The 26,443-nt window shown below is 38.7% G+C and overlaps 1 protein-coding gene across 1 annotated transcript; it reads left to right on the top strand.

The window, feature by feature from the left end:
• Positions 1-1,002: 1,002 nt before the first annotated feature.
• SH3BGR (SH3 domain binding glutamate rich protein) lies at positions 1,003-26,443 on the top strand (the record flags this gene model as incomplete). The annotated part of the gene is made up of 7 exons (XM_079547356.1): positions 1,003-1,047; positions 6,679-6,864; positions 11,461-11,541; positions 18,105-18,209; positions 22,298-22,327; positions 25,284-25,459; positions 26,309-26,443. 6 exons carry the CDS (start codon positions 1,003-1,005, stop codon positions 25,416-25,418), a joined length of 582 nt encoding a protein of 193 aa, XP_079403482.1. The 3' UTR covers positions 25,419-25,459; positions 26,309-26,443.

Genomic DNA, 26,443 nt, shown 5'->3' with positions numbered 1-26,443 from the left:
CCTTAGATTCTAAAAGTAATCTGTCAATATTTAACATTCTTTAAATACCTTTTGTGCTCAGAGACCTTCTTGAGCAAATAAATGCAGGCAGTCACTGAATTGTGACTGTCTTTGCAATGAAAGAAAACAGCCAGATGGAAAAAAGTGCATCCTGGATAACACAGTAGAACAGAATTTTTTTTACTGAGAATTCTGGACCTCCTCTGATAACCTGTGCATTGGAAAAATTCACCAGTGATGCAAAGAGGAGGAAGAGAATTCAATAATGGGGTTTGCACACATGCAATTGGTCCAATCATCCTCCTAGTATCAGGAAATGGACTGACATAGTCGTTTCAGAGAAGTGCCTTAGCCCTACAGTTTGGATCATGATTTGAGTTTTTTTCTGCTGCAAGTATTTGTAACAGAGCCTTGTTTCAGCGAGAAATCTCTGATCTCTGCTATAATTACTTTTGAACTTACGTTGCCCCTGCCCCCCCCTCCCTTTTATAATGTGAAAAAATGTCCTTATTCTGATCAGGGATAGAGTACAAGCCTTTTATACTTGAGATGACTGAGACCGCACCAACACAACTTTAAACATTACCCTACAGCTCTGTGATCTTCCCCTGCACTGTGTTGCCTGATCCCTGTCCCTTGTCCCTTCCCCCTCTCCCGAACATTTCTCCAGCCTTGACTCATTGGTGCAGGACTCTCCTTTGCCTTTTATGGACTGCCATCCTGTCAATCTAATTCGATAAGGCCAGGGGCAGGTGCAAACCCCTTGCTGTGGCTCCGCTTACTACCCAATCCTCACACTGGCCTCTCATCCCAAAATACCTAGGAGCCAATGGAGTGGGAAAACCCGGGACCCTGAAGAGAGAGGGAGCTAAAGCAGGTGGATTGCTGTGAGGAGCACCCGTTTATGATCCAGGTCCTGCTGAAGGCTGGGATTCCTCTCGGGACTTTGTTGACTTGTGGATAGCAGGCTTGCTCTGCTGATTCATTGTCATCACTATCAAAATGGTGATCAAAGTCTTTGTAGCCACATCTTCGGGGTCTACAGCGGTAGGTGTCTCATTTAACATACGCCTCTTTCTGCTGGGATGAAGCTGGTAAATCAGCCTGGAAGATCCCAGAACAGCCTGAGTTTGCATGCAAGAGGAAAACACTGATTTTGTTCTCATCTGTATTGACCGCTTTATTTTTGAAAGCAACTCAAGATGTAGAAAATGGATGTTAATGCAGACTTGTTCGCATGTTAGACTTTACTATAGAAATAACATTTCCATATAAATTATCTGTCAGTTAGTAGATTTATTTCTGTTTGAAGAAGTGTATGCAAAATATCTTAATTGAAGAAGGAAAAAGTGGATATTGTATTTGCACAAATACTAAGGTAGGTTGTTTATAGTAGAAATTAATGTATTTAATTTTAAAGGAAACTTCAGGACGCTGCTCCTGCTGAGTGGGATCTGTGTCTGATAAAGAGCCTGGAGTCAAAGTGAGCTGAATAAAGTTTTGCAGAAAGAATGTTTTCTCCATCCTCTCTTTTTTTTTTTTTTTTTTTTTAATTTATTTTTTTTGTTGTTGTTGTTTTTAAGTACCTCTTAAAATGGGGTACTGTTGATTCTTAGAATTGAGATCTACTGCTGTAGCTGTCAGCATAATGTATTAGCTGAAGGAAAGGGCATGTGAATAGTAGAGAGGTTGGAAGACTGTGGGAGGTGGGAACCGGGAAAGGACTGTTTCCTTTTATATCCAGTTCCCATATCATCTCAGATTGCAGCTTTCCTTTGGCAGTCACTCACTCCCAGTGACACGGCTAAACAATTTGGCTGGTGCTAGCACATATCTGTAACTACATCTCTGTCACCCTGACACTAGCCTCATGTCTTTAAGAAGCTTCCAGAGTTTAAAAGCGTTAAAAAATGCCCTGATCATATAGCCATCATCTCTAGAAAATGAACAGGGAGATATTTGCTAGAATTCAAACTTCCAAAAGGAAATTTTGCAGCTTTCTCATCAGCTTTTTTTTTTTTTTTCCCCACCTATCTGTAAGCTTGACTCTCTGAATTTACTTTTGACACTTTAGTATTCCTTTCTAAATAAGAAACCTTATATGCAAGACAGAGAAAGAGGAGGAGGTTGGTAACTGCAGGTTTGTTAATTTGTAATCTAATAGTGACTGCTTAAACAGTGTTGTAAATTGCCATGAAGTGTGCATTGGCAGTCTTTTCACTCCTGTTTGATCTCCTGTTTTGGTCTGCTTTGGTTTACCTAACAAGAGCCTTACCTGCCCACTTTACCAGTCATCTGTTCTGCAGAAAAGGTGTGACCATGACCAAAATCTCACTGCAGACATCCTCTGTGTGTGCTGTGGCCATTACCTTGGTCCTCCTTTGAGGTAAATGTGCGACTCTGGCATGGATTGTTGCCATTCCAGCTACAGGTTTGGGGTTGTAGTTTAGCAATGGAGTATTTGAATTAAATGTTGACATTCAGAAGGTCGCTTAAGTAATTAAAACTAAACATATCATATACTTAGTTCTATCTGAACCCAAATCTTTCCTTTACTATACACATTTATTGCATCTCTCTCCCAGCTTTCAGCAATAACTACCTCCTTTCCTGTTGGACTGCAATGAAGAGGTGTATGCGTATGCTACACTGAACACAGGGCAACATGAAAACTTTATCCCACCATTTTGTACTGTTAAGCAGTGCTGCTGTCAGTTTTTTCTTCTGAGAAAGACAACTGATGCCAGTGAACTGCAGTTGGCTTTAAACTTATTAATGCCATTCTCCACTATATGGTAGCAGCCTTCAAAAGCTGTCAGTGAGATCCCAGACATATTGAAAGGAAGAGTATGGCATCTCTGCCAGGCAATATGCCTCTGTATTTCCTTTTTGCTAGTGTGTGGGTTGTATGAATAGCTGTAGCAATCTCAGAAAGCAGCATGTGTTTGGATTACTGGAACAAAACTTTAATTCCAAGTAAACACAATGTTCAGCTGGAGAAGTTTTCCACATTTACTGATTAAAATAGATAGAAGGTATTTTTTCAGTGAACTTTTGATAAGTTTTGATATATATATTAAGTAAAACTCACTCATTCAAGGAGCTAACATAAACTCCAGTGTAGTATTATATTATGAATTTTGTATCAGCCTTGTACAACTTCTGCTATTCCTCTCCATGGAAATTTTTAGTAAAAGGCAAAAGATTTATATGATCTGAAGAGAAACCAGAGTATCTGTTGGAAGAATGAATTTCATCCCTAAATTCATTTTTAAATTGGAAGTCTGAATTGCCCTAGTAGCACTGATGATCTATCTTCAGTGTGTCTGGTCTCCATCATGCATGTTGTTCATTCTGAATTTCAAAATATGATGGTCCTGACCAGTCCTGTTGTAGGTCAGCAGAGTATCATTAGTGAAGAATTAAAATAATTCCTATTTTATGTGCTACACAATTACATTGCTAATTTACATTGCTAATTGCAACTTGTTTTTGTGTAAAGAAGTACTTTTTAAAAGTGAACGCAATGAACCCAGCAGCATTCTGGTGCTCTAGATCAGATACTTGAGTAATATAATTCAGTGTAGGTCTAGGGCAGATTGGTTTGTATTTTTCCCCTCAGTGATTCAGAAATTTGTTTTAAATAACTTTAGCTTAATGATCTTTCTGTGCCAAACATAGCTGATGCTGAACTATGCATGAAGGCAAGCAGAAGTGGAGATACAGCATAAAAAAGCACTAAATGATTGGCTTGTAAGAAGCATTCAATGCTAAAATAATTTTGTTTCTCGCCACAGGAGTGTCTAGAAGTGGGTAAATTCCTGCAAAATCCAAGTGTATCATGAGGTCTTACACAGAGGTCTTCTAAAGTCTTGCTTCCTAGTGCTTGTGGTTAGGGCACTTCTGAAACCACTTTTTTTCCAGTGTTTCTGTTTCTTTTAGCTTACTCACTTTCAAATCTGCAGGTCTCAGTTGTAAAGTAACTTAATCACATCAGAAAGACCAAGCAAGATGTAGACTAATGAGACTAATACTTGATAGAATAACTTGATAGTGAGTTAGAATGTAATAAATAAGAATATCGATCAACAGATTGTGTCTCAGTTAGAACAGAGAGCTGCAGCAGCCTTGCCTGCTGACGGTGATGTTCCCACTGCAGTAAGTTGTTGACTAGACACCATTTGCTTCTACCGCAGGCAGCTGGAAATGCTTTGGATTTCAAGAATATAGATAGCATTCAGTTGTGCATCAGGTGAATCTACTGTGATCTGTAGCTCTTACACTCTAGCTAGATGATATTTATTTAAAAGTGTTCTTTCTTAATTTGAGGGACTGTCAGCAAGGCACAGTGGAACTTAAGCTTCGTTGAAAGGGAAAATGGCATTGATGAAATGATATCTTGCTCACCACCACTTCCAGGGAATCTATGGCTGAGTAATCTGAATTCTTCCCATGCCATCAGACACAAGTGAGAGCACAACAAGTTCCTGCAATCTCATCCATTCTGGGAAAACCTTTGTGTGTCCTCTGTGTTGTTATGAACTGGAAGATTTCCCTGAGTGCTGTTTGCTAGAGACATTCTTACGGTTGCCCAGCTACTGGTGCTGACCGTGGCTGAGGCTCGCCTTATGGTTTCATACTTCATGTGTGTCTCAGGCATCAAATCTTCTGATCTGCCTAAGTCCTAGTCATTCTAAGTCTCAAGTATCGCCTCCTGCATAGTTTATTATTATTGTCGTCATGAAAAACATCTTGCTTTATCCTTATCCAGGCATAATTACATATAGCTTTATTTATCCTCAGCATTTTTTTTTTTCTGGCACTGTCTGATCCTCATGTGTATTATGAACTTCAAACTGAAGAAAAAATTGTTTATCCAGTGTTTTTTTCTAAAAGTTATAGCTGCAGCCATATGCAGGGGAGAACAGACTCAGTAGTTCTGTTCTCTTTATCTCCTTAGTGGCATTATCTATCTGGCTCTTGCTATTCCAGGAGCCGTATCTCCTTCAGTGCTCCGAGGGACAAACTGATGCTGAAATTGCAGCTGACAGCACTTGAATGCACTGACTTTTAGAGCAAGTGGTAGAACTCTTAGTACTGGCTCATGCAGATGTTATTAACCCTTTACACAAACATAATAATGCCACCTCCTCCAATGAAGTGTGCATGTGTACCTCAGGCAATCTTTTGTACCATCTGGGTGTGCTTAGCAAATAACCATGCAGCTAAATGGCCATTAAGAAAATAACCTCTAATTAACAATTGAAAATAAGAATGTAAATGAGCACCGTTGAGAACTGTCAGCCTTGTGGCTTGTGAACACGTTAGAGCACTGTTTGCATTCAAAGTTATTTGCTTTTGCTAGCTCACCATAAACCTCTGCTGTTAGATTAACATGCATAAAATGCTATATATTTTTATTTCTTATGAGCAAAATGTAACTGTATAGGTAGAATATATCCTTACTTAAGAAAAATAAATTGTATGCTTAGTAATAAGAATTCACTCCTCCAATAGAATAGGCTTGCAGACTACTTCATCTTTTCAGGTTTATTAGATTATAGAAATACATAACCCATGGGTATTTCTCATCTTATTGCCTGTCGCAAATTGATTTACACTAGGTTGGTGTCATTTTAAATTCAAGTGCTCAGATTTCTGATTTGTGGAAGATCTGGTTTCAAATCATATGATGGCTTATATGTAAAACTTACTTGGCTAAGTCATTCTATCTACTGTCATCTTTATGTCACACTAAGTTGCTTCATGGAGGAACAGAACTGGAAGGAGAGTCATCTCTGGAGCAGGATTGTGCTAGGCAGTAATATAGTTGTGTGTGACCAAGGAGCAGCTTGAGGGGATTTGTACACATCAGTCCAAACAGCACTTGCTTCAAATACTATAGTTCTTGCAGGACAAAAAAATTTGGCCTTACGAGTCTGGAAATGTTATAAATAGGCAAAACTGGGAAGTTGTTTAAATGTTGCTTAGGAGCAGCAGCCCTTTAGTAGAGAAGTATAATGATTATTATTGCATCTTTAAGCTAAAAGGATAAGCTGTAGTCTTGATGTCTTGATCCTAGGTCTATACAGTACTACAATACTATATTCAAAGGAATAAGGGCCACAGTTGAATTCTAAGATTTGTATAACATGCTTTATTTGTATGTCATGTTTTCTATGGCTGTGCTGAAACGTTGTTTATCATGTGGGAAATATTCAAGCATAAGAATTAAACTGTACTTGATTTTCACTTACTTTAATCATGCATAGAATTTAAGAACAGAAACTGAAAAACATACAGCTCTGAAATCAAAATGTCATATGTAAAGAGCAGAAAAAGGGAAGGTCTCGTATACTGAGGAGAATATGTACATATCTACATACGTAGGTAGGATTAGTTTAGCTGTTTGCACATAGCATTCACGGATCTGGAAACAGAGTAGGAGCTTTCTTTTCTAAGGTGGAGGGGAAAAGGAAGCTGGGGGAGAGAAAAGTAACAGTAGTGGACTGGGTGCTGAGAAGTGTTGAATCTCATCTTCAGAAGGTTTGGTGGGGGCACAGGAACAGTGGATCCAACTTGACATACTTGCATCAGCTCTACTTGTAATAGTAATTGCTTTCTGTAAACAAATTTCAATTTTAAAAAGCATTTTTGTTTTTCCTCTTTCCTAACCAGATCAAAAAGAAACAGCAAGAGGTAGTGGGCTTTTTAGAGGCCAACAAGATTGACTTTCAGCAAATGGACATAGCAGGTGATGAGGATAACAGGAAATGGATGAGAGAGAATGTTCCTGGAGAAAAAAAGCCTCAAAATGGAATTCCTCTTCCTCCACAGATCTTCAATGAGGAGCGGTACTGTGGGGTAAGAAGTTATTTGAAAATCTAATGCCTTTGGACAGTCTTCTTTTACAGAAAGTGACACTTTTTCATTAGCAAGGAGTGTCCCCAAACAAACTCCTTAAGACAATTAGAGATTCACTTTCAAGGACCTTTTTCACAGAAAAAGCTTTTAGGCACGGAAAGAAAATTAAATATAAGATTATTTTTTTTTTAAGAGAAAAAAAAACAGTTGGAAAAGTGATTAGAGAAACTCTACTTATCAGGCTAAATTGATTATCCCCTGCAGACCTATGCCTATGCATGGAGTTTGCCGCCTGTGAGGAGCTCCATGTTTTTCCTTTCACATTTTCCTACCTCCTGCTGTGTAGCTCACTCACACTTTAGCCTGCTGTTGGCTCACTGCCTAAATTCTTCAGCTCCTGAAGACCAAAATCAGTACTGGCTAGGTGATACTATGGCTTCTTCACACAATATCACAGGATAACCAAATGTAGACTATGAAAACAGCTCAACTGCTCTCGGAGTAGTGAGTGCACAGTGATGTGGTTTAACAATATTGACCTACTTGGTAGCTGTTTGGCACTTCAATTCTTGAACTTTCAGTTAATTTTGTGCGTTGTATGTTGGTTCCCTGCACTGCTAGGAAGTCAAGCAGATGTCTGAGATACCAGGGGCTGTGAACAGGCATCTTTCTTTTCCACTGTGTTACAGGAAATATATTTAACTGGAATGGTTCTTATGTGTGATTTGAGTTATTGAAATTAAATTACTTATTCAATAAATCCCAACTCTTCATAACAGAAATGGTAACACATCTTCACATGTGTTTGTAACAGGTTATTTCTTTTGAGAAAGTTCAAACTGGTGATACAATACTTTTATAACAAAAATATTAGGATTGAGATTCAAAGGAGAAACCAGAGACAGTTTTTTTGCTTATAGTATGTATGGAAATACAAGCTGTAAAGTACTCCGATACGATCTCTGAAGTGAACTTGCAAAGTACTTTGAAACGCAGCTCACATAGTGTGTCCAGTTTTATATTACTCAACAAATCCAGTGTGAACTACTGTAAAGGTTGCTTTGGGAGGGAAGGGATTTGCATGTCATAATGTTTTCAGAATCAACTGAAGTACTCTGAGAAAAAAAAGTTGGTAGTTTGAGTAATGAGTACAATTGTTTCCTCATTTTCTCACAGGTATCTTGAAAGATAACTTGGTAGGTTAGATTTCATGGACATTTAAACATCTAATCTGTACCAATATAAAGTATCACTCGATATATCTTACCCTGGATTTTGTGGCAGCCACTGTTGCCATAAATATTTCTGAGATTCCCTAGAGAGGTTATCTAGTGAACTGAAGAGTAATTGCCTTGCAAAGCACTGCAACCAGTCAGCCTTGTCAGTAAATGATAAATATACCATTTTTACTCCACGTGTGAAGCCATTTCAGGAAGCCAAATAATCCGCATCTGAAAGTAAATTTATGTTAAAGAGAAGTCCTTTCAAAAACATCTCAGTTTGGAAAAGAGTTCAGAAATTAATTGTAGCTACTGATTTAAAAGCTAAATCAAACTTGTAATTACTTTAAAAGTCTCCAGAGTTCTTACGTGCCCAGCTTTCAAAGCTTATATATAATGACCCCAGTGGTTGCATAACAACGAGTCATTTTTTGCATGACATCTCAGCACACTTTCCAAATAAATAAGGTAAAAATATCAATACATGGTTCTTACCCTTCTCCGTGGCAGAAGGTACCTTAGAGGAGCTGCAGAGTGAGATGAAGTGAGATGGCATGGGATGGTTGAGAGCATGGCCAGCAGCTGGCAGGCTGCTGCAAAATTCCTCAGGTGGACCTGATGTCTTCCACAGTATATCTACAATACAGAGCTGGGGATTTGTGTTCTACTTCCCTGCATAACCTTTGCAGGCACAACAGACACTCTGAAATCCAGGACTGTTTTGCCATGTTTGAAGTTTACGTAATATATATATACTTAACTCTTCCCCAGTGTCCCACTTCCTTTGTCTTTGCACAAAGGAAAAATAGAGTGGAGGATAGTGAAGTTCCAGTGTTCTGAAGTCATGAAAGTCCCTTTAAAATATGTTGTTCTTGTTATAAGAGTCTTGAAGGGTCTCAGCTTCATGACATCTGGAAGCCTAGTGTTTGTAGCCTGTATATATGCAGCCAGTTTATACCCATTTCCTTGTATGTCAGAATTGCCCTTTAGTTCTCATCCAGTGTAATTGTAACTAGAGCTCGTATCCTCTTGATGTTCTTTTTCACTGAGCTAAAAAAACACTGAGTTGGTTGGTTTTTTTTGTTTTGTTTTGTTTTTTTGCTTATTTGCTTGTTTTGTAAGGCTTTTTTTTCCTCCTTTCTATCTTCTTTTTTCTTTCCTCATTCCTCATTCACTTCCCTTACCATTGATGGTCCTGTATGTTTTGTTCCCAGTCATGCATCTACTTGCATATACATAAGCAGTATCCTGCACTCAGGGGATAGGGAAAATGAAAATAAAGATTTTCTTCCTTGCCCTAAGAAACAGGGATTTGAGTAGAAACATGACAACCTCCAACTATTTTAAAGGCTGCAGCTGCACCAAACACAGAGGAATTCATTATTGGTCTGAATTAAGTAGTGATCCTGCTTCAAGTAGGAGGTTGGACTAGATGGTCTCCTGAGGTCTCTTCCCACCTGAGCTGTTCTGTGTTTCTAGGACTTTGTAAAACATGTTCTGCTCCATAACCACTGGAGATAGATGAGATGAAATGTACAAAAAAACCCCAACACACAGCAAATGAAGTTTTAATCAGGTATCAGCAAAAAAAAAAAAAATATGTAGTGCTATCTAGTTGGCATTTGAGAAAGCAGATTAGAAATTGATTTGTTTTCTATGCTTGGCTATTGCACCAGTTTCAAATTTCCATCCTAATCCATCAGTGTTGGCAATTATGTTCTTATTTGATCTTTTTCTTAATCTCTTTCTTTGCTCATGTCTAGACAGATGTCTGTGTCTATGTCACTTTCTAAATATACTGAGCACTCCGTAGCTCTTGTCTTTACTTTTGCTTAAGAAAAAAATGCACCCAAATGCCTAGAAAACTAGGAAGCAAATGAAAAATGAACTGCTTTTATCTGTAAGCTGAAATCAATAGGTTTCTCTTTAAGCAGAAATCAAGAGAATGAACTACCGTAGTATATCTGTTTTGAAACAGTGGCTTTGTTAAACACGGCAAACATGGGTTAGATAAGAAGGGACACCCCACAGAAACAAAAGCAGAGGGATGGTTTGAGGAATGAATAATCTGTAACATCAGCAGGTATTCTGTCTGTTCAGGGTGAAATGTGTTCTGGGGCTTCTCCCAGGTTGAGCAGTTCCTATTGCTGGGTCTCCAGTGAAAACCAATCTGTCCTTTAGATAAATCAGTGAAATGGGCTGTCATCTGGCCTGGCTGTTAAGCTACATTGCCTCTCCAAACTGGACTGAAATGTCATTGATTGCAGCGTTGTTGATATTAGGGTAGCTTCTAAATCGCTTGCTGCAGCCTTTCCCCTAGAATACCATTTGGCAGACATTTATGAAAATGCTAAAGCAGCCCAAAACAACAACTCAGGTCCTAATGTAGCTTTACAAACAAATCTCAGGGATGAGTCAGCACCTTCTTATTTACAGGCTTCTATTTTTGGAGTTATTTGGGGTGAGAGGAAGGATAATGAAGTGGTCACAGCAGTAATCTAGGACTCAGCAGACCTGTGTTTAGACCCCTATCTTTTTCAGAGCTGCTGAGTGATTGTGGGCCAGTATGTATAAGCAGAGTGGTTGACTTCTTAGATACATATTAACTTTTTTGCTGTGTAAGATGTGAATCATGACTTCCTCAGAAGCAATTCAGTGATAGCAGATTTTTCTTACTCAATAGAAAGATTGTATGCATGAACATAAAGACCATGTGAGTTCTAGTTGATAGAATAGGAGCCATACATTCCATTTTTTCAGTTACTTTTCAGTTTCTGGCTCTTAAGAGAAAATGGCCATTTATGTTGCTGATTTGTATGTTCAGTTCACATTTGGACAAGACGTTTGGGATTGTACATATACATTAGAGGGAACAACACAACCTTTTGCTAAGTTTCTCTGAAAAGATTCTGCGTTTTCTGGTTAGATGCCTTTCTTTATAACAATTCCCTTATTATCATATAACTTGAGCTATTATACTGAGTGTTCTCTTTTCATTTCCACAAAGCTGCCCAGGATTTTGAGGGCCTATTTTGTATTCTTACTCACAGCATGGTTTATCTTAATGTTTGAATGGGAATAGCTTTGCTTTTGTATGTATAGCTGAGGCACGTTAAAATGAGATACTTAATTTCATCTGATTCTGATGTAGATACAGTTAAAGTGTAAGCTTCTGGAGGGATTTGCCCAATTGTTCATTTTGCCAGCCAGGATGAAGTTCTCTTTATCCAACTATTCTTCCTGAGCCTGAGATAATGCAGGTACTCATACAAATTTAGTCATTCTTATCAATGTAAGAAAGATTTGCCTGGGCTAGTCTCTTCCTCCTGTCTTTTTTCTCTGATTTTTGTTTTGTTTTTGTCTGTTTCATTTTTAGGACTTTGAATCCTTTTTCTCTGCTAAAGAAGAAAATATTATTTATTCATTCCTGGGTCTTGCTCCTCCTCCAGGCACAAAGGTATGTTCTGCTGTCCTTCTGTGGGGGTAATATATTTGATTTTAATAAGAGACAAAGATAAGCAGTGACTCAGCATGTCAGATGAAGGATAGTGACAAGCGTTACATTAGATGCCAGTGTAACAAAATGTTCTTAAGGGAAATATAATATGGCTGATGTAATATTAAAAAACACTTCTGTCTTCCCTTCTTTCAGAGCAGGCTTGTTACCATGCCTCCATCTGATAATTATCTTTTTTTCTTTCTTTCTTTCTTTCTTTTTTTTTTTGACACAAACCAGTCAGGTTTTATCATGTTCAGCTTTTTAAATGATGCAGAACTTCCCGAATAAATTTATAGGTTGTGTCAATCACAAGGAACATTCATTTCATCCTGACTGCATCAAACCTTGAGCAAATGAGGTCTGTGCTGGCCTCCAGCAGGGAGGCTGGGATGCTGGACCCATTCCATTTTGAAAGGGTACACACAGATTGGCACTGTGAGATTCAGTCCCTCTGCCTTAACATAAATTAAGGTCTTACTCTGACTTCACAAACTCCCTTTGGCAAGTCTACTCATTTTTCTTCCTTTTACAATGTGTTCTTTCTTTCTTTAACAGAGTTTTTTATAGGTAAAATGTCTATAACTGGATATATTACAGCATATTACAACTCTCTTATCTCACAACCATATTTGATCATAATCAAATGTTGCTGCCTTTAACATGGGTAATTCAACAAACAAATTGAATCAAAGGAGCGGTGAGTCAGTGATGGCATAGAACTCCCCTGTATTGTCATGACCTGGATGAAGAGCTGCCCTGGAGCATGAGATCTGCTTTCTGATCTAAGCTGCCAACTGTCTAGCAACTCTGAGAAAAACGGCATTGTAGATGTCTCTGTTCATCCTCTGCTGTAAAAGCAGAGAGAAAAGCAAGTTTCACTAAGTGTTTTGAGAACTACAGATGAAGAGAAATCCAGGGGAGAACCACAGCTGCTATAAATGTTGTCTTTGAGACCGTGTGTGATAAGTAACAAGTGATTTAAACTTTCTGTTTTCTGTCCCATCTTCCACCAAGAGAAAAAAGTGTTACTTGCCAACCTCTCAAGGTTTTTTTGAGATTTCATTGAATTAACATTCAGAGAGCCATGCAAGGCTTAAAGGACTGCAGGTATTACTTACAATAATCATTATAGAAGATATGTGGTGGATCAGTGAGATAAAGAAAATTGCATTTTTCCATCTTCCCAATTCTTATATTATCTTCTCCTTCATGCAAGGTTCTGTTAGATATCTTAGTCTCAGAACCAGAACCTTAGGATCTGTAAAGCCAAGTAGCGTTTTTTTAGAATTCATTCATTCCCAGATGTCAGCTAAGTCTCTTACATTTTCTGATTCATGACAGCTTTAAATGTTGAAAATAACAGTTCAGTGCATTCAGCTGGGCAGATAACTATTAGTGCTATTGGTAGAGAACAAGTGTGATTTATGCTGATTAATGGCTTCGTTGGTTGTTAAGGGGGTTGTTTCAGTCCAGAAAGCGGAAATAAGTGAGAGTTGATTTAAAAAATCTTTATAAAGGGTAGACATTAATTTACATCCCTTCGTAATCTGTTTCTGAATTTGAGAAATACATATATGAGTGTTTTAGTGTTTGTTTTAGAACTTTCTTAGCATCTTCACTGCATGACAGTTTGTCCACGTTCTGTTATATAAATAACCTGGTGCACTGCTTCTGCTGTCCTTTCATTTGACTGTCAGTTCAACCTTAGCATAAAGTACAATGGGTGATTTGTGACCATGGTCTTCAGCAGCATGAATCCGGGATAACAAGACAGGTGTGGAAGAGCTGTTGATGACGACAAGAGAAAGATAGTTTCCTACTAATCCCTTCATCCGAACTAAACTTCTCCCCTACCCTTTCCTTCCTCTTCATCAGTTCCTGGAATACTGTAAAATTTGCAAAATAAGTAAGCTGTGGGGTGTCTAAACATCATAAAACAGCCTAATCATTTGCTTTATGGGTGTTACTACCTCATGGAATCACTATGAAGTTTAATATAAAGCTGATGCATTTTCTTTATTGACTATCATTGCCTCAGAAGGTTCTCTTTCCTTTTCCATTTTTTAACTCTTATTGCACCAGGAGTAGAAAAGCTCCTTAATGACTATGGTTGTTTCACAGTACAGCCCACTAGCATCCTGACCCAAGGCTGTTTTGAACCTGTTTTTTAGGGCAAGCAGAGGAACTTTTGCAACAAAATCAAATTTCCTAACAAGTTGAAGTTAAATTCATTGTCATGTCATCCTGCTGAGTGCAACATCTGTTTCAAGTTTGCGAATTCTCTTTCTTATAGTCTTGATATGTCTCTGCATTAGGTGGCTATAACTCATTACCAGACACTTATTCAGTGTTTATACTGAGCTGTTACTGCTAGGTATTGGAGATCAGATGGTGGCAGAGCCTAATGTGGAAGCTTATAGGGTGAGTCTGATGTGTCCAAATAATATCAAAGTTGTCTCCAAGGCCAGATTGACTATAAGATAAATGCAAAAGAAGTTCTGAATGAACATAGATATGTAAAGAAGACCCTTAGATCTGCAGCACAGGTGTAAGTTGGTCACTGTGCACTTTTTAAGAATCCTCTCAAAAAAAAATCTTCAATTGTTTCAGTAGGAAATAGCAAATCAGCATCAAAATTAACTAGGGAATCCAGAAAACGATTTGGGGGGCAACTGCTTAAATAGGCACCTACTTCTGCCTGCAGCCAAAAATGTTCTGATCAATGCTGAAGTATCTTGGTAAGGCATTGCTGTACAAATAACAAGTTACTATTGACCACTGTGTTCCCAGTTCCAATACAGTGAAGTACTTTGATGCATGAATGGCATATGAAAACTTCTGCACATCTTGCAAAGGCTGCTTTAAATGCTGAGTATTTGCTTAGGCCAATGTGAGAGTCAGGAAAAGATCACTTTTGTTTTACTATATACTAAATACATTATTATCATTATTATAAAGGATGTGATGTGGCCATATAAAACTCAGTGGTCCTATCAAAGATCAATACATACTGTTGGTACTTCCAAAAGAGTGACTTAGTTCAAACAATCCTCTTTTTTCTGCCTCATCATCACACTGGTTATCATATTTTCTAAAGCATCATTTAACAGTGATGAGTAATGCATTTGATGTCACAGAATCACAGAAATATAGATGATCCTGAGTTGGAAGGGACCCATAATGATTATCAAGTCCAGTTCCTGGCTCCACACAGGACTACCCAAAACCAAACCCCATGTTTGAGAACATTGCCTAGACACTCCTTGAACTCCAGCAGATTTGGTGCTGTGACCACTGCCCCAAGGAACCTGTTTCTGTGTCTGACCACCCTATGCTGATGAGAAAAGCAGGCAGGATGTTTGTGTTAGTAATTTTTTTAGTCTGTTGATATGAAATACCTTCTCACTTGAAGGAATACATGGACTTAAATACTTCTATTCCAAATTCCTAACGTCTTTCATGACAGGCTGGCATTTGTGCCTGACCAAAAGACCGCTCTAATTAGTGACAGAATTCTGAAAGATCTTAGTTAATCTTGGGTAGTGACATGAACAGAATTATGTACAGATGTAAACTTGTAATCAGTGTACTTTGTATATCTAGAGTCATGCTGTGTCATTCGCAGCTGCCCCTAAATCTGAATACATTTCAAAGCATCCTCACTTTTACGCTTAGCCTGAGACTGTTCTCAAAATGTGGTCAAAAATGCTCTGAAATACTGTTATTTTGTGAGAAGCCCATTAAAAGCTGTGGCTACAGAGTTTTTTTGTTTGTTTGTTTGTTTTCCTAAAGTGACATAAGTGAATTGTTTTGTCAATGAGATGCCTATTACTTAAACTAAGACAATGAATAGGGTGCAGCATTACAACAGCTTTGAGCATCTTAGCAAGGTCCAATGCAGGCAATTAATTGCTTTATATTTTCAGGGACAAGCACTTTTTTTTTTTTTTTTTTTTTTTTTTTTTTGACAGCTTTATTAACCAAAGTGGAATACTGCTTCCATTTCTCTTAACTCCAGAGATCAGGTAGCTTGCAGCAAGATTATCTGTGTTTGCAATTGCTCTTTGAACTCAGAGAAACTGCTTAGGCTGAGGGTCTTGTTTCAAATCTTGTGTATACTTAAATCCTTAATCTTAGTATTCCTGATCTTAATGTCATTATCTTAGTATCCCCAAACCCACAGCTATTTGGGCTTTAGCCTTTTTTGTTGAAAAAAACTTATACTAAGACAGCTTTGAACTACAAATTTATAGAACATGTATTTTATTTAAAGGTACGTAACTGGTCAGTCAATCTTCATGAAAGGGACCTCATTTTAAAATAATTAAAAAATGAATTTGATGTTGCTCTGTAGAGCTAGTGTGATGATGGTATCCCAAATACCACAGTTCTCCACACAATTCATGAGAACTCTGTGCGTGTCCAGGTGTGTGCTAGCTGATTGATTCTGGAGTTCACATCTTTCAGACAGCACTTCTACTTACCTTACATTCTAAGGAAGTATATGATTCATCTGAGATAGTTATACACAGTAGATGCATTTTAATTAGAATGCCATCTTCATGCTTTATGTGTTTCTTGTGTCTGCCAAGAAATACTGACTGCAGGGATTTTGAAATGGAATGTTAGGGTAGATGCTGAAAACACATTTCTCATCGATTTGTATCTCATGAATGCTACTAACCTTTCCATTTTGCTACAAAGAAAGTATGTTACTCATTTGCTTAAAGAAATAACATACAAACACAATGTTGCACAAGAGAGTACCAATATGTTTCTGTATTGCTACACATTTTAATCTTCAAATATTTTGTTACCTTGTGAGAAAAAGTGAAAGATAAATTAAGCCAAGAAAGTGTCTCTGTGGATTTGTTTTTAATAACAATGCCGTCAGCATCGCCATACAGCAAGCCCACAGTTTTATGTAGTTTTCAAATGAGACAGTGTTGCCAGAAAAAAAGAGCCTTTGGTCCTTCCTCCATCCTCCATCCCCCTTCTGCTTACTCCCTGCTGCTCCTTGCTGTCCCCAGCCCTCCTCCACACAATGGCAAAAGCATTCATGTAGCTGTGTAAAGGAGTGAGCAAATTGTGTGAGAATCACTGAGGTGGATGAGTTGTAAAGGCTCGGTCACAGGAATGGAGAGGACCTCCTCTCACATTCAGGGATGTGCTGCTCTGCCCATAGTGTGTAGGACTTCTTATGGCACAGGACATGACTTCTGAGCCCAATTCCCTATTGCTGAGGCAACCAGTCCAGGTTAACACTTCTCAGAATTGGTCAAATTCCCTTCAGTGAGTTAGGTCCATTGCCTCCACTTATCTACCAGAAAACTCCTCCAGAATTTCACTCTGCCGATGGTTAGAGTTTTTATTTACAGGTGGTTCATACTCATTTTGCATACACTTCAGTGCTCTTCCTTATCCTGTCCCTCTCTGATATTTACTCTGATCTATTCTTAGAGCACCATCATGTCCCCTCACTGCATTACATTCAATAGATGAAAGTAGCGTAGCTTTTTTTGTCATAAGACAGGCTCTCCATTCCCTCAAACATTCCTCTAACCCCCCTCTGCACCTGTTCCAGGCTGAATTTCTCTTTCTTGAGCCTGGATGATTGGAATGGCAGAGAGTGATCCAGAGGAGGTTTCTCCTTTGCTTCACACAATGATATTAATATTTGCCTTCAGTTTCACCTCATACATCTGAGGACTGTGCTTATTAGCACTTTTGCTGTTGCATCGTGTTCCTTGCTCAGTTATTCTCTGGTTATTTAAATATATCCACCTTTTTCTCATTTGATGATCATCAGCTAACAAGCTCCCAAATTGCAGTGGAAACATCTGTTTCTAGAATCTGTCCCAGAACTGCCTGTCCCACATAGCGTGACTTTGCCCTTTATGCTATTGCTGTTCAACCTATTTCTATTATTCCATTCAAAACCGTAGTAGTTTCCTTTTATCTGACACAGGTTGTGATCCAGTGGGACTTTTCACATCTACCTAACCTGGGCAGGACTTCAAATGAAGAGCCTTCTATGAGCTGCTTGGTCACAGTGCTCACAGTGGAATAAATAGATTAGATAGATTACTTTGCAAATAGTTACCTGATGATTTTGAACAACACAGTCTGTGTTGTTCAACACAGTCAAGAGACTGTGTACAAAATCCTTTATTATATCTGTTTTTCTGTATCTTCCTAGTGAACTTTAGTTGGCATGCATGCTGGGGAAGAAAAGCTTCTTATCCTGAAGCCAGAATGTGCCATCACTGTGAGCATCTATTTCTATTAAACTCTCAAGAGAAAATTAGGGAATCTGGCAAGAGGTACTTGAATTCATGTTTTCCTGCATTTACCAACAGAGCAATATGCTCCTTTCAAAGAAAAATGTCCAAAGGGGTAAATTCTGATTTGAGTGCTAAAGAAAAATTAGAAAAACCTCTCATCAAATAAGAAAGTCAGGAGTATAGAAATGAGTTATTGGTTGTGTGTCCTGAGGCTAACAATAACCTCTTTGCTTCCAGGAGACTGAAAAGTCTGATACTACTGGTGAAACTGAGGCACACACAGAACACAGTGCAGATGAAGGGGCCCATGAAGAGGCTCAGCCACCATCAGAAGATCAGCAGGTAATTTTTCCTTTTTACCTTTGTGATTTGAGGGTTTTACCTGTGCTGAGCACATGAAAAAACACACCATGGCCCTCCTGCTATGCCTGAGAGTAGGGAAGACTGATTGCAGAATGGCCCTGCTTGTCTTTTGGATGCATTTTCTTCATCATGGTGATATGAAACCTAGATAATACTCCAGGGAACACAGGTCTACATGAATAAAATAAGTTGTCTTTATTTAATATTTTACATTTGCCACTAGTGCCCGTGTGCTTTTTTTTTTTTTCTTAATGCTCATTTGGAGCCCGACTCTCATTATGGAGGATAATTTAGAGCTGGACATCTGAGTACCATCCATGTGGAAAAATTTGCTGCTATCGATGGCCAACATCTGCAGTGCTCGTAAATCTGTTTGTTAATGTTTGTAGTCGTGTACCAGCACTGACTGCTGCCACAGCCAGTCATATCTGACAGCGTCTTCTCCAGGCCATGCAGGAACCCCTGGGCAGAGCAGAAATGCAGAGCGTTGTTATCTTTTCTACCTGCCTCACGGCAAGATATCAAAGTCACATGGGCACATCTCAAACTGCATTGTGAAAGGTTCATGAAAGAAAACATCTGTTTCCTTCATTTCTCTAGCAAAATTGCTGCAAATCATGATACTCACGTTCTCCTGCAGATAGCTGATATCAGTGAAGTTGTGGTTGAAAGCACAGATGAATCCTGTGAAAAGCAGTGATTCTGCTGTGTACACATTTCCTTCTCAGTGAAATGTTTATATTACTCGGCAATGTCTAGAACCAATAGAGACTAAGCAGAAATGGATCCGGTGTCTGGAGATAGAGATGCAGATGCTTTTGCTGCTACTCTGCCAGTATGGCATTTAAGAACAGGTTTGTTCTGGTGCTGTAGTATCAGGTGAGTCTCTTCTCAGAAAGTCCAGCATACTGCTGAATTGTAAGAAATGTGTCATTCCTTTCACTAAAAAATGAAACAAATGTTCTTTTGGTTTTTTTTGTGTTTCGTTTTGTGTGGTTTTGTTTTGTGTTGTGCAGTGCTTATCCTGAAGAAGCGTCTCTGTTTGTACTTTCTCCATTCCCATTTTCAGCAGTGACAAAACCACTAGGCTGGAATGGTGCACCCTTTTGCACAACATCATCCAAGTATCAGGCACTGGAAGTCCCATTTAAAATTTTGCCTGCGTGGCAGTGAGGAGGGGAAGAGTCTCCAGAGGGAACTGAAATTTCTCCTTAAACTGTATCCAAGTGCTTTTCATGTCTCTATGAATTCAGCCAGCACATAAATGCCATCAATACCCTTTTCTCTTTAGAGAAATGCCAGCTCTTAAGAGAAACCCAGCACAATGCTGCAGTGCATACCCTGGCTGGATTAGGTTACCTGCCGTTCTGGCTGATTGTCTACTGTAATGTTTTTCAAATGAGAACAGAATGCTGGAACATGTTTGCAAATGTGTCAAGCAGCTGTGTATGAGAGGTTTTGTAATGACATAGTGCAATGCTGCTCCTATACTACAAGCACCTTGCTCCATTTCTTACAGAATAGATCGGAGCTGTAAGTGGAAAGTATGTTTGTCCTCTCATTTTACAGGGAGGGAGGTGGAATAGAGTGTGAACACCAGGCAAGATGGTGCATTTGATCAGATCCCTCTTGGTTATGAGGGCACAAAACATGCTTAGTCTTCCAAATCTTACTCTTTCCACTGCACAATCTTGGCTGTGTTGAAATGTTCTTATGAGGTATATCATAAGTGGGGAGAAAAGTCTTCCAGAAATCATGCAGCTCTGATACCCACCTTCATCATGTCAGATGTATGCCAGCTCCTAGGGGAAGGAAACAGCACTGTTCCTGTTTCTGTCCCACTCGTTGTCACAGAGGGTTCTCATGACTGCAGGCAGCAAGGTAGCTCCTGCCAGGGATGAACAAAACCCATTTTTCATCCTGGCCTCCCACTCACTCCCTGTGTCACGTAGGACAGATCACATCAGTGACGTGGCATCTGTCTGCCTTTCCACAGATCATTGTAATTATCACTGCTGTATGGATGGCATTAATCATTCTTTTGAAATTCTGATATTTTCATTCACTACAGTGAGCATGCAGGGAACTAGTTTAGATGAGAAGGATAACTTTGAGACAATCATATTGCCTCAGAATTTTTTTTTTTTCATGTCTGTAGCTCATTGTTTTACTCTACAAAGAGAATAGCATTTTCTTACCCAGACAGGGTTTTATGAATTTAAATAAGTTTAATGTTTATGAGACTGCTATTGGAATACCTCTGCTGTCTGTTAGGCCTTAAATGTTTATATTTTGTTATATTGATATTTTCAGTATTTCCATCTCTTCCACTCATTCTGCAGCCCAGCACACCTTGTTCAACTGCTTGACCACAATGAATACGTGTTTTCAGCATGCTCTTCCAGCCCAGCAGCAGGAATGGTAACCAGTAGCCAGCATGGGTGCATGTGGAGGCTGCACGTGTTCCATACTGCTTCTGCTGCTCTTGCAGTATCTTGGGATACAGGAGCCCAGAAGCTCTATCTTTTTGTCTCAGGCTGGTAGGACCCTGAGAAAGCCAGTGAGAGACCCCAGTCCTCTGAAAAATAAATTTCTTAGGTCAGCAGCTCCCTCCTAGAAGCAGCAGAGATAAGTGCACAGTACAACAGATTGTTCTTCACTCACCTCATGTCAGACCTGTGTGCAGGTTTTCAGACTGCCTGGGTTCAGCAACTCTGGCTCCTCATTCAGACATGGATCCCATGTACTCATTCAGACAAGGAGAGCCCAGAGCAGATTCTGGAATAGAAAGTCCCTTACACAGATTCTGCAGTAACAGGAGCAGCTCTCAGTCTGTGTTGCCAAAGGACAGGTACACTTCCATTCTTCTTGATTATAATTTCTTTTTCACTTTAAACCTTTCCTTCCTTCCCCAGTCACTTCTTTCACACATTCTTTCCTTCCCCGATCACTTTGTTAATTTATTTTTCCTAGTAATTAGGACCTACTCCTAACCTTCTTTTCTTTCCTAATCCCCACAGTGATAGAGATGTTTGAGGAACCATTTTGCTTGGATATGGCGTCCCTTACCCTTGCTTGGTCTGTCCCTTTCTTTTTGAGTTTTTGGAAGAAAGGACTGTGACCTCCTATGTACTTATTTTTCTTTATTTTTACTGTCTGATATTAACTTTAGATTTTAGCTTGGGGGAGTTGAATCATTTTAAGAGTCCCAGTTAAATCAGTTTGCAGTACAGATCAGGCTCACTTCAGGGCAGAATTATTTTAGCAACATGTTCAAAAATCATATTAAAATGCAAGTCTGTATCCTGTCTCTGCAGTTCCCCAGGCCACATATAAACCCTGGCACTCCAGATCACTTCCTTATCTCAACTCATTCTACGTAATGTCATAGCTGCTCATGCCTTCTGTGTGCTACTGCTGAATTGGCCTTTCCTCTTTGATTTTTTGTATAATGTTTGGCTTTCTCTCCAACAATTGGCTTGGTATCTGACATTAAATTCTATTCACTGTTTTTTCTCTTCTTATTTTCTTTCTTTTATCCCTCTTCTCTTCATCACTTTGGCTCAATCTACAGTCTAAAGCCAGTTTGTAGTATTTCATATTCCCTGGTAATGTTGAGCCAAGACATCTGTTCCAGCCTACAACAGTTAGTAGAACTTCAAATCAAATTCTGAGTGATGATATATAACACATATAGAACACTGCATAATTCTGATTTAACTTTGATTTTGAAGACCAGCTAACTACCACCCCTCCCCCACTAAGGCAAAAGCAAACAAAACCTAAGCTCTAATGATTTGTTTGCAAATGAAGCAGATCTGACTGGAAGTAACTGAGCAAAAGAGAGCTTGTTTTATGCTTTTATATTTCCTTTTCACAGTAAATGCTTAGCTCAAATGTGCTTTGTGAGCTGGAGGATATTATCCTGAAGTAAATCCACTGAATTCCACATAATTTCCCTGCATTCAGTGCTTAATTTCTTCTGTGCTTTCTCTGTATGACCTCTGATGTTCTTTTTTTGATCATTTTCTAAATCTTTTTTTTTTGTGTGTGTGTCTTTCATATAGGAAAACAAGGAAGGAGATGCGGCGGCAGGGGTATAGTATATTCTTTAGACATTTTGCTTTCATCTTTCATTTGTGTGCATTTAATTCCTTTTTGGTCTCTCTAACACTCAAAAGATAGCAAATTCTTGTTCGTGAAACAGAATATAGCAGTATTAAATTCTGCTAGAGGAAATTGTTGATCACATCATAGTCATGTTTTTGGAGAGCATAAATAGGTAGTTAATTGTTAAAAGCTATCAATGAAAGATACACTTTCCTGGATTCTTCAATAAAATTTGCCAAGGACTCACAAAAGAGATAGGTCTTTGAAAATTTGTGACTGACACTATGCTGATTACAGCCATGCTGATGATTTAGGCAGTTCAGCCTACAAAGGGTATATTTTCCTTGCTTCCTTCTAGGGTTTGTAAGGCCCAGGTGCAAATTCTTACACGCTTCTCTGCTTTACACAGCATTGCAAGTTTATGCCTTCAATATTTCTTCACTGTACTCAGTGAAATTAATTATTACTTTAGGCTATTTTCCACTGCAAACCTGCAATTAATCAGGGGGCACATCTAACCTTCCCACTTCCGAACTGCAATACAGGCATATATATATACATGGGTACATACACACATGCCTGCTGCCAGGGTTGTTGGTATGAAAGCTAAAATGGAATTCCTAAGCCCATGGGCAGAGTATTGGTGCTTCTGGTGCTTCTGGTGAGGCTTGTGAGGGCTGTGAAGGCTTGCTAGAGTGTTCTGACACTATTAGCTCTTACTACAAGCAATAAAAAAATATAAATCTTTTGTAAACTGTAATTGACTTAAATTTGACACTGAAGTTGTTGGAATGGATCTAGAGAAGGACCATGAAGATGATTGAGGGCTGGAGCACCTCTCCTATGAAGACAGGCTGAGGGAGCTGGGCTTGTTTAGCTTGGAGAAGAGAGGGACATCTCTGGGGAGATGTCATTGTGACCTTTGTTTATAAGGTGACTCATTGTTTGTAAGTGAACAGGAGGGAAATCAGCTTTTTACACAGTCTGGTAGTGATAGGACAAAGGAAAATGGTTTTAAACTGAAAGGGGGAAGATTTAGATTAGACATCAGGGAAATTTTTCACTGAGATGCTAGTGAGGTGCTGGAACAGGTTGCCCAGAGAAGCTGTGGTGCCCTATTCCTGGAGGCATTCAAGACAATGTTAGATGGGACCCTTAGCAGCCTGAACTGGTGAGTGGAACTGCGTGAGCTTTGAGGTCCCTTCCAGCTCAAGCCATTCTATGATTCTACCTAAACAATGTTGGTTGTCTGAGGGCTTTCCTGGCTCAGTTTGGTACCGAGAAGATTAACCTGACATGCCAAAGAGTTGTGTCTAGCAGGTATTCCTTTATTGCAGTGCTGAGCACATAGGGGATGGCTCTGTCCAATATATGCGCCTTGGCTCACATGTAGATTATATTTATTGGTTGTGCTCATACATACTCACATTTTGCTCCAGAATTTCATGCACATGCTACATATTTTCTCAAACTCATTAATGTTGTTTTTAGAACTGATTAACATAAGACCCTCCCCCTTAGAGCACACGCAGTCACCCTTGGGGGTCTTTTCAGTGGTAATCTGAGGGTTGGGGAAGGAAGGCTGATAGTCTTCATTGCTCCTAAGCTTTTGTCCTCAGTCTTCAGGAGCACACTCAGTTAGGTGTTTGTTTCCTTTTTAAATGAGATTTCTCTAGTTTGTCTTGATAAGGCCCAGCAGTCTTCAGTTTGACTTCATAATCCTTCCTTGTCTTTAATGTAATACATATGGTTCTTCCAGATACTGCTGCTTGCATTATTCAAAGTCCTCACTCTACCAAGTGTCAAAAAGAGTGATAACCAAGGACACTTCTTCTACAGAAAGAATCTGAGAGATAAAATATTTTGTTGGAAGGAGAACTTCAGCTGACTTATTTTATATTTCCTTTTTTGTAAGGATGATCCCTTAGTGCAATAATTTCATCTAAAAACAACTATTCACTAACAAAAATCTGACCGCAGAAGTTCTGTTTTTCAGAAGAAAGCAGAAGCCCATGTTTAAATAGATTGACAGTTACTTGGATATGATTCCTATATGGACTGTGAGAGAAAAAGCAAAGTTCCATCCTTATATGGAACATCCTTACCAGCAGTCCTGCCTGAAAACTAATTTTGAAATCTCTGATTTGCTTATAGCTCCAGGATGAAATTCCTTTAAGTTTTGTAGTTCAGATACTGTGTAAAAGTATGACATCTTTGAGATAAAACTTGTTTACATTGAAGGTGAGGTTGCTCTGAGCCTGAGTTTACTGGAAGAGAAGGAGTAGAGAAGCCTACAGTGCTATTTCTGGTTGTTTTTAAGAGCACGGTTATACTTCTACGCTTCATTTACTAGCTCTTAAAAGACAATAAACACAGATTGCTATCTGTGTTACATAAATGCTACCTTTCAAATAGCAGTTTATTTGGTTGACTGGAGGAAAGAACTATTGCCTGTAAATTGTGCATTTTCTCCTTTGTGAAAAAAAAAAAAGGAAATGAAAAAAGAGAAAAAAATTTAGAAAAAGAAATAAAGCCTTTTTTATCTGACTCCAAATGATTTTTTTCTATTATTATTTGTGAGTTTTTTCCTCTGCCATGAATACTCGCTTGTTTACTTGAAGAAAACTTCCAATTCAAAGTATTAAATTTTGCCATGTTTAAATGTACTCTATCTTCTCATTTTGATTCAGAATGGCTATTTACATCTTATCTATGGACTTTGCTCTAACCTATCTCAGAAAATAATTCTCATATTCCTATCCTTGCCCATTAACACCACAAAGCTTAGAGCCATGGACTATTAGGAATAAAAAATCTGTATATCACTCTTCTATTCTTCTAAAGCTTTGGTAAGGTTACTTTTGCAGTTACAAAAGCATTTCAAGACTCTTTATTTTTCCTTCACCTATTGTATTCTAAACTACAAATATTTTCTATAAAAAGGAAGAAGAAAAACATGAAGAGGGAGAAGAAAAGGAAGAAGAAGAAAAACATGAAGAGGGAGAAGAAAAGGAAGAAGAAGGAAAGCAAGAAGAGGGAGAAGAAAAAGAAGAGGTGGAGGAACAAGAAGAGTCTTAGTACACTTCCTTATGACACATTCTCTCTTGAAAGGTTTTCAGGTAAGTATAAGATACCCAGCATAGTTTCTAAATGTTCCTAAAGAAGCATTGACTTGAAATTTTTGTGCATGTTGTTATATGCAATGCCTTCAAAACAAGAATAGAAAGAACTAATCAAACCCATACATATGCTCTAGTTGCCCAACTGATGGGCCAAATGTACATTTAACTGTTAGACTCATTGCAGCTTGTCTTCTACCTTTCTGATCTCACTGAAAATTTTAAGGGCTTCATGTCTCAAATTGGTCAACGTGTTCAAAACAAAGGGGAAGGATGACCAGAAGTATAATACACTACAGTCTATTACTCTGATTGCTTAGAAACTTGGCCAAAAGTGATTTTTGAAACTCAAAACAGTGATCATCCCAGAGGCAGAATAAGAGCATGAAGCACTGGTCAAGTTTTGTCAGAACGTGCTTTTAAATTTAATTTTTAGTTTTCCTTCTTCCTCCTACTGTCTCATCTCTTGTGCACAGAAATAAAGATTGAGCAATCACTTACTAGGAAGAAACTATTTGTCTACAACAGGTTGGAATTTCCAAAAGATTTTCCCTCGGATGATGGGATTCTCTCCCAACAGCAGATGCAGAATATTGTGTGTTCTTTCTAACACTGGCAGGATTGTCATCTAATTCTACTTCTGAGATAACTGCCATAGGTTTCAGCATATGTACTGAAACCCGGTGCCTCAACGGGACAGAAAAGCTATCAGCCCTTCAACACTAGCTCTCCCAAATCTGAGTTTCTCTGCTTCATGGAATTTAATTCAGCTTGTGTTGTTCAGTGTTCAGACGTAAAGTCACGGAAGGAGTACTAAATTCTGCCCTATTTTTCCTTATTTTTGTTCAGGAAGCACAAGCTGGAGCAGCCCTGCCAAAGGAAAAGCCTCCCTCTTAAGCAAAACGTCACTACCTTACATGCCTGTGTACATGTGAACGTATAAACACAGAACAACAAAGATACCACTGTATCCTACTTGTAGCC

This window comes from Tetrao urogallus, assembly GCF_951394365.1.
Source record: "Tetrao urogallus genome assembly, chromosome: 1".
Lineage (NCBI taxonomy): Eukaryota > Metazoa > Chordata > Aves > Galliformes > Phasianidae > Tetrao > Tetrao urogallus.
The sequence above is the reverse complement of the archived record's forward strand: the minus strand, read 5'-3'. Positions and strand labels throughout refer to the sequence as shown.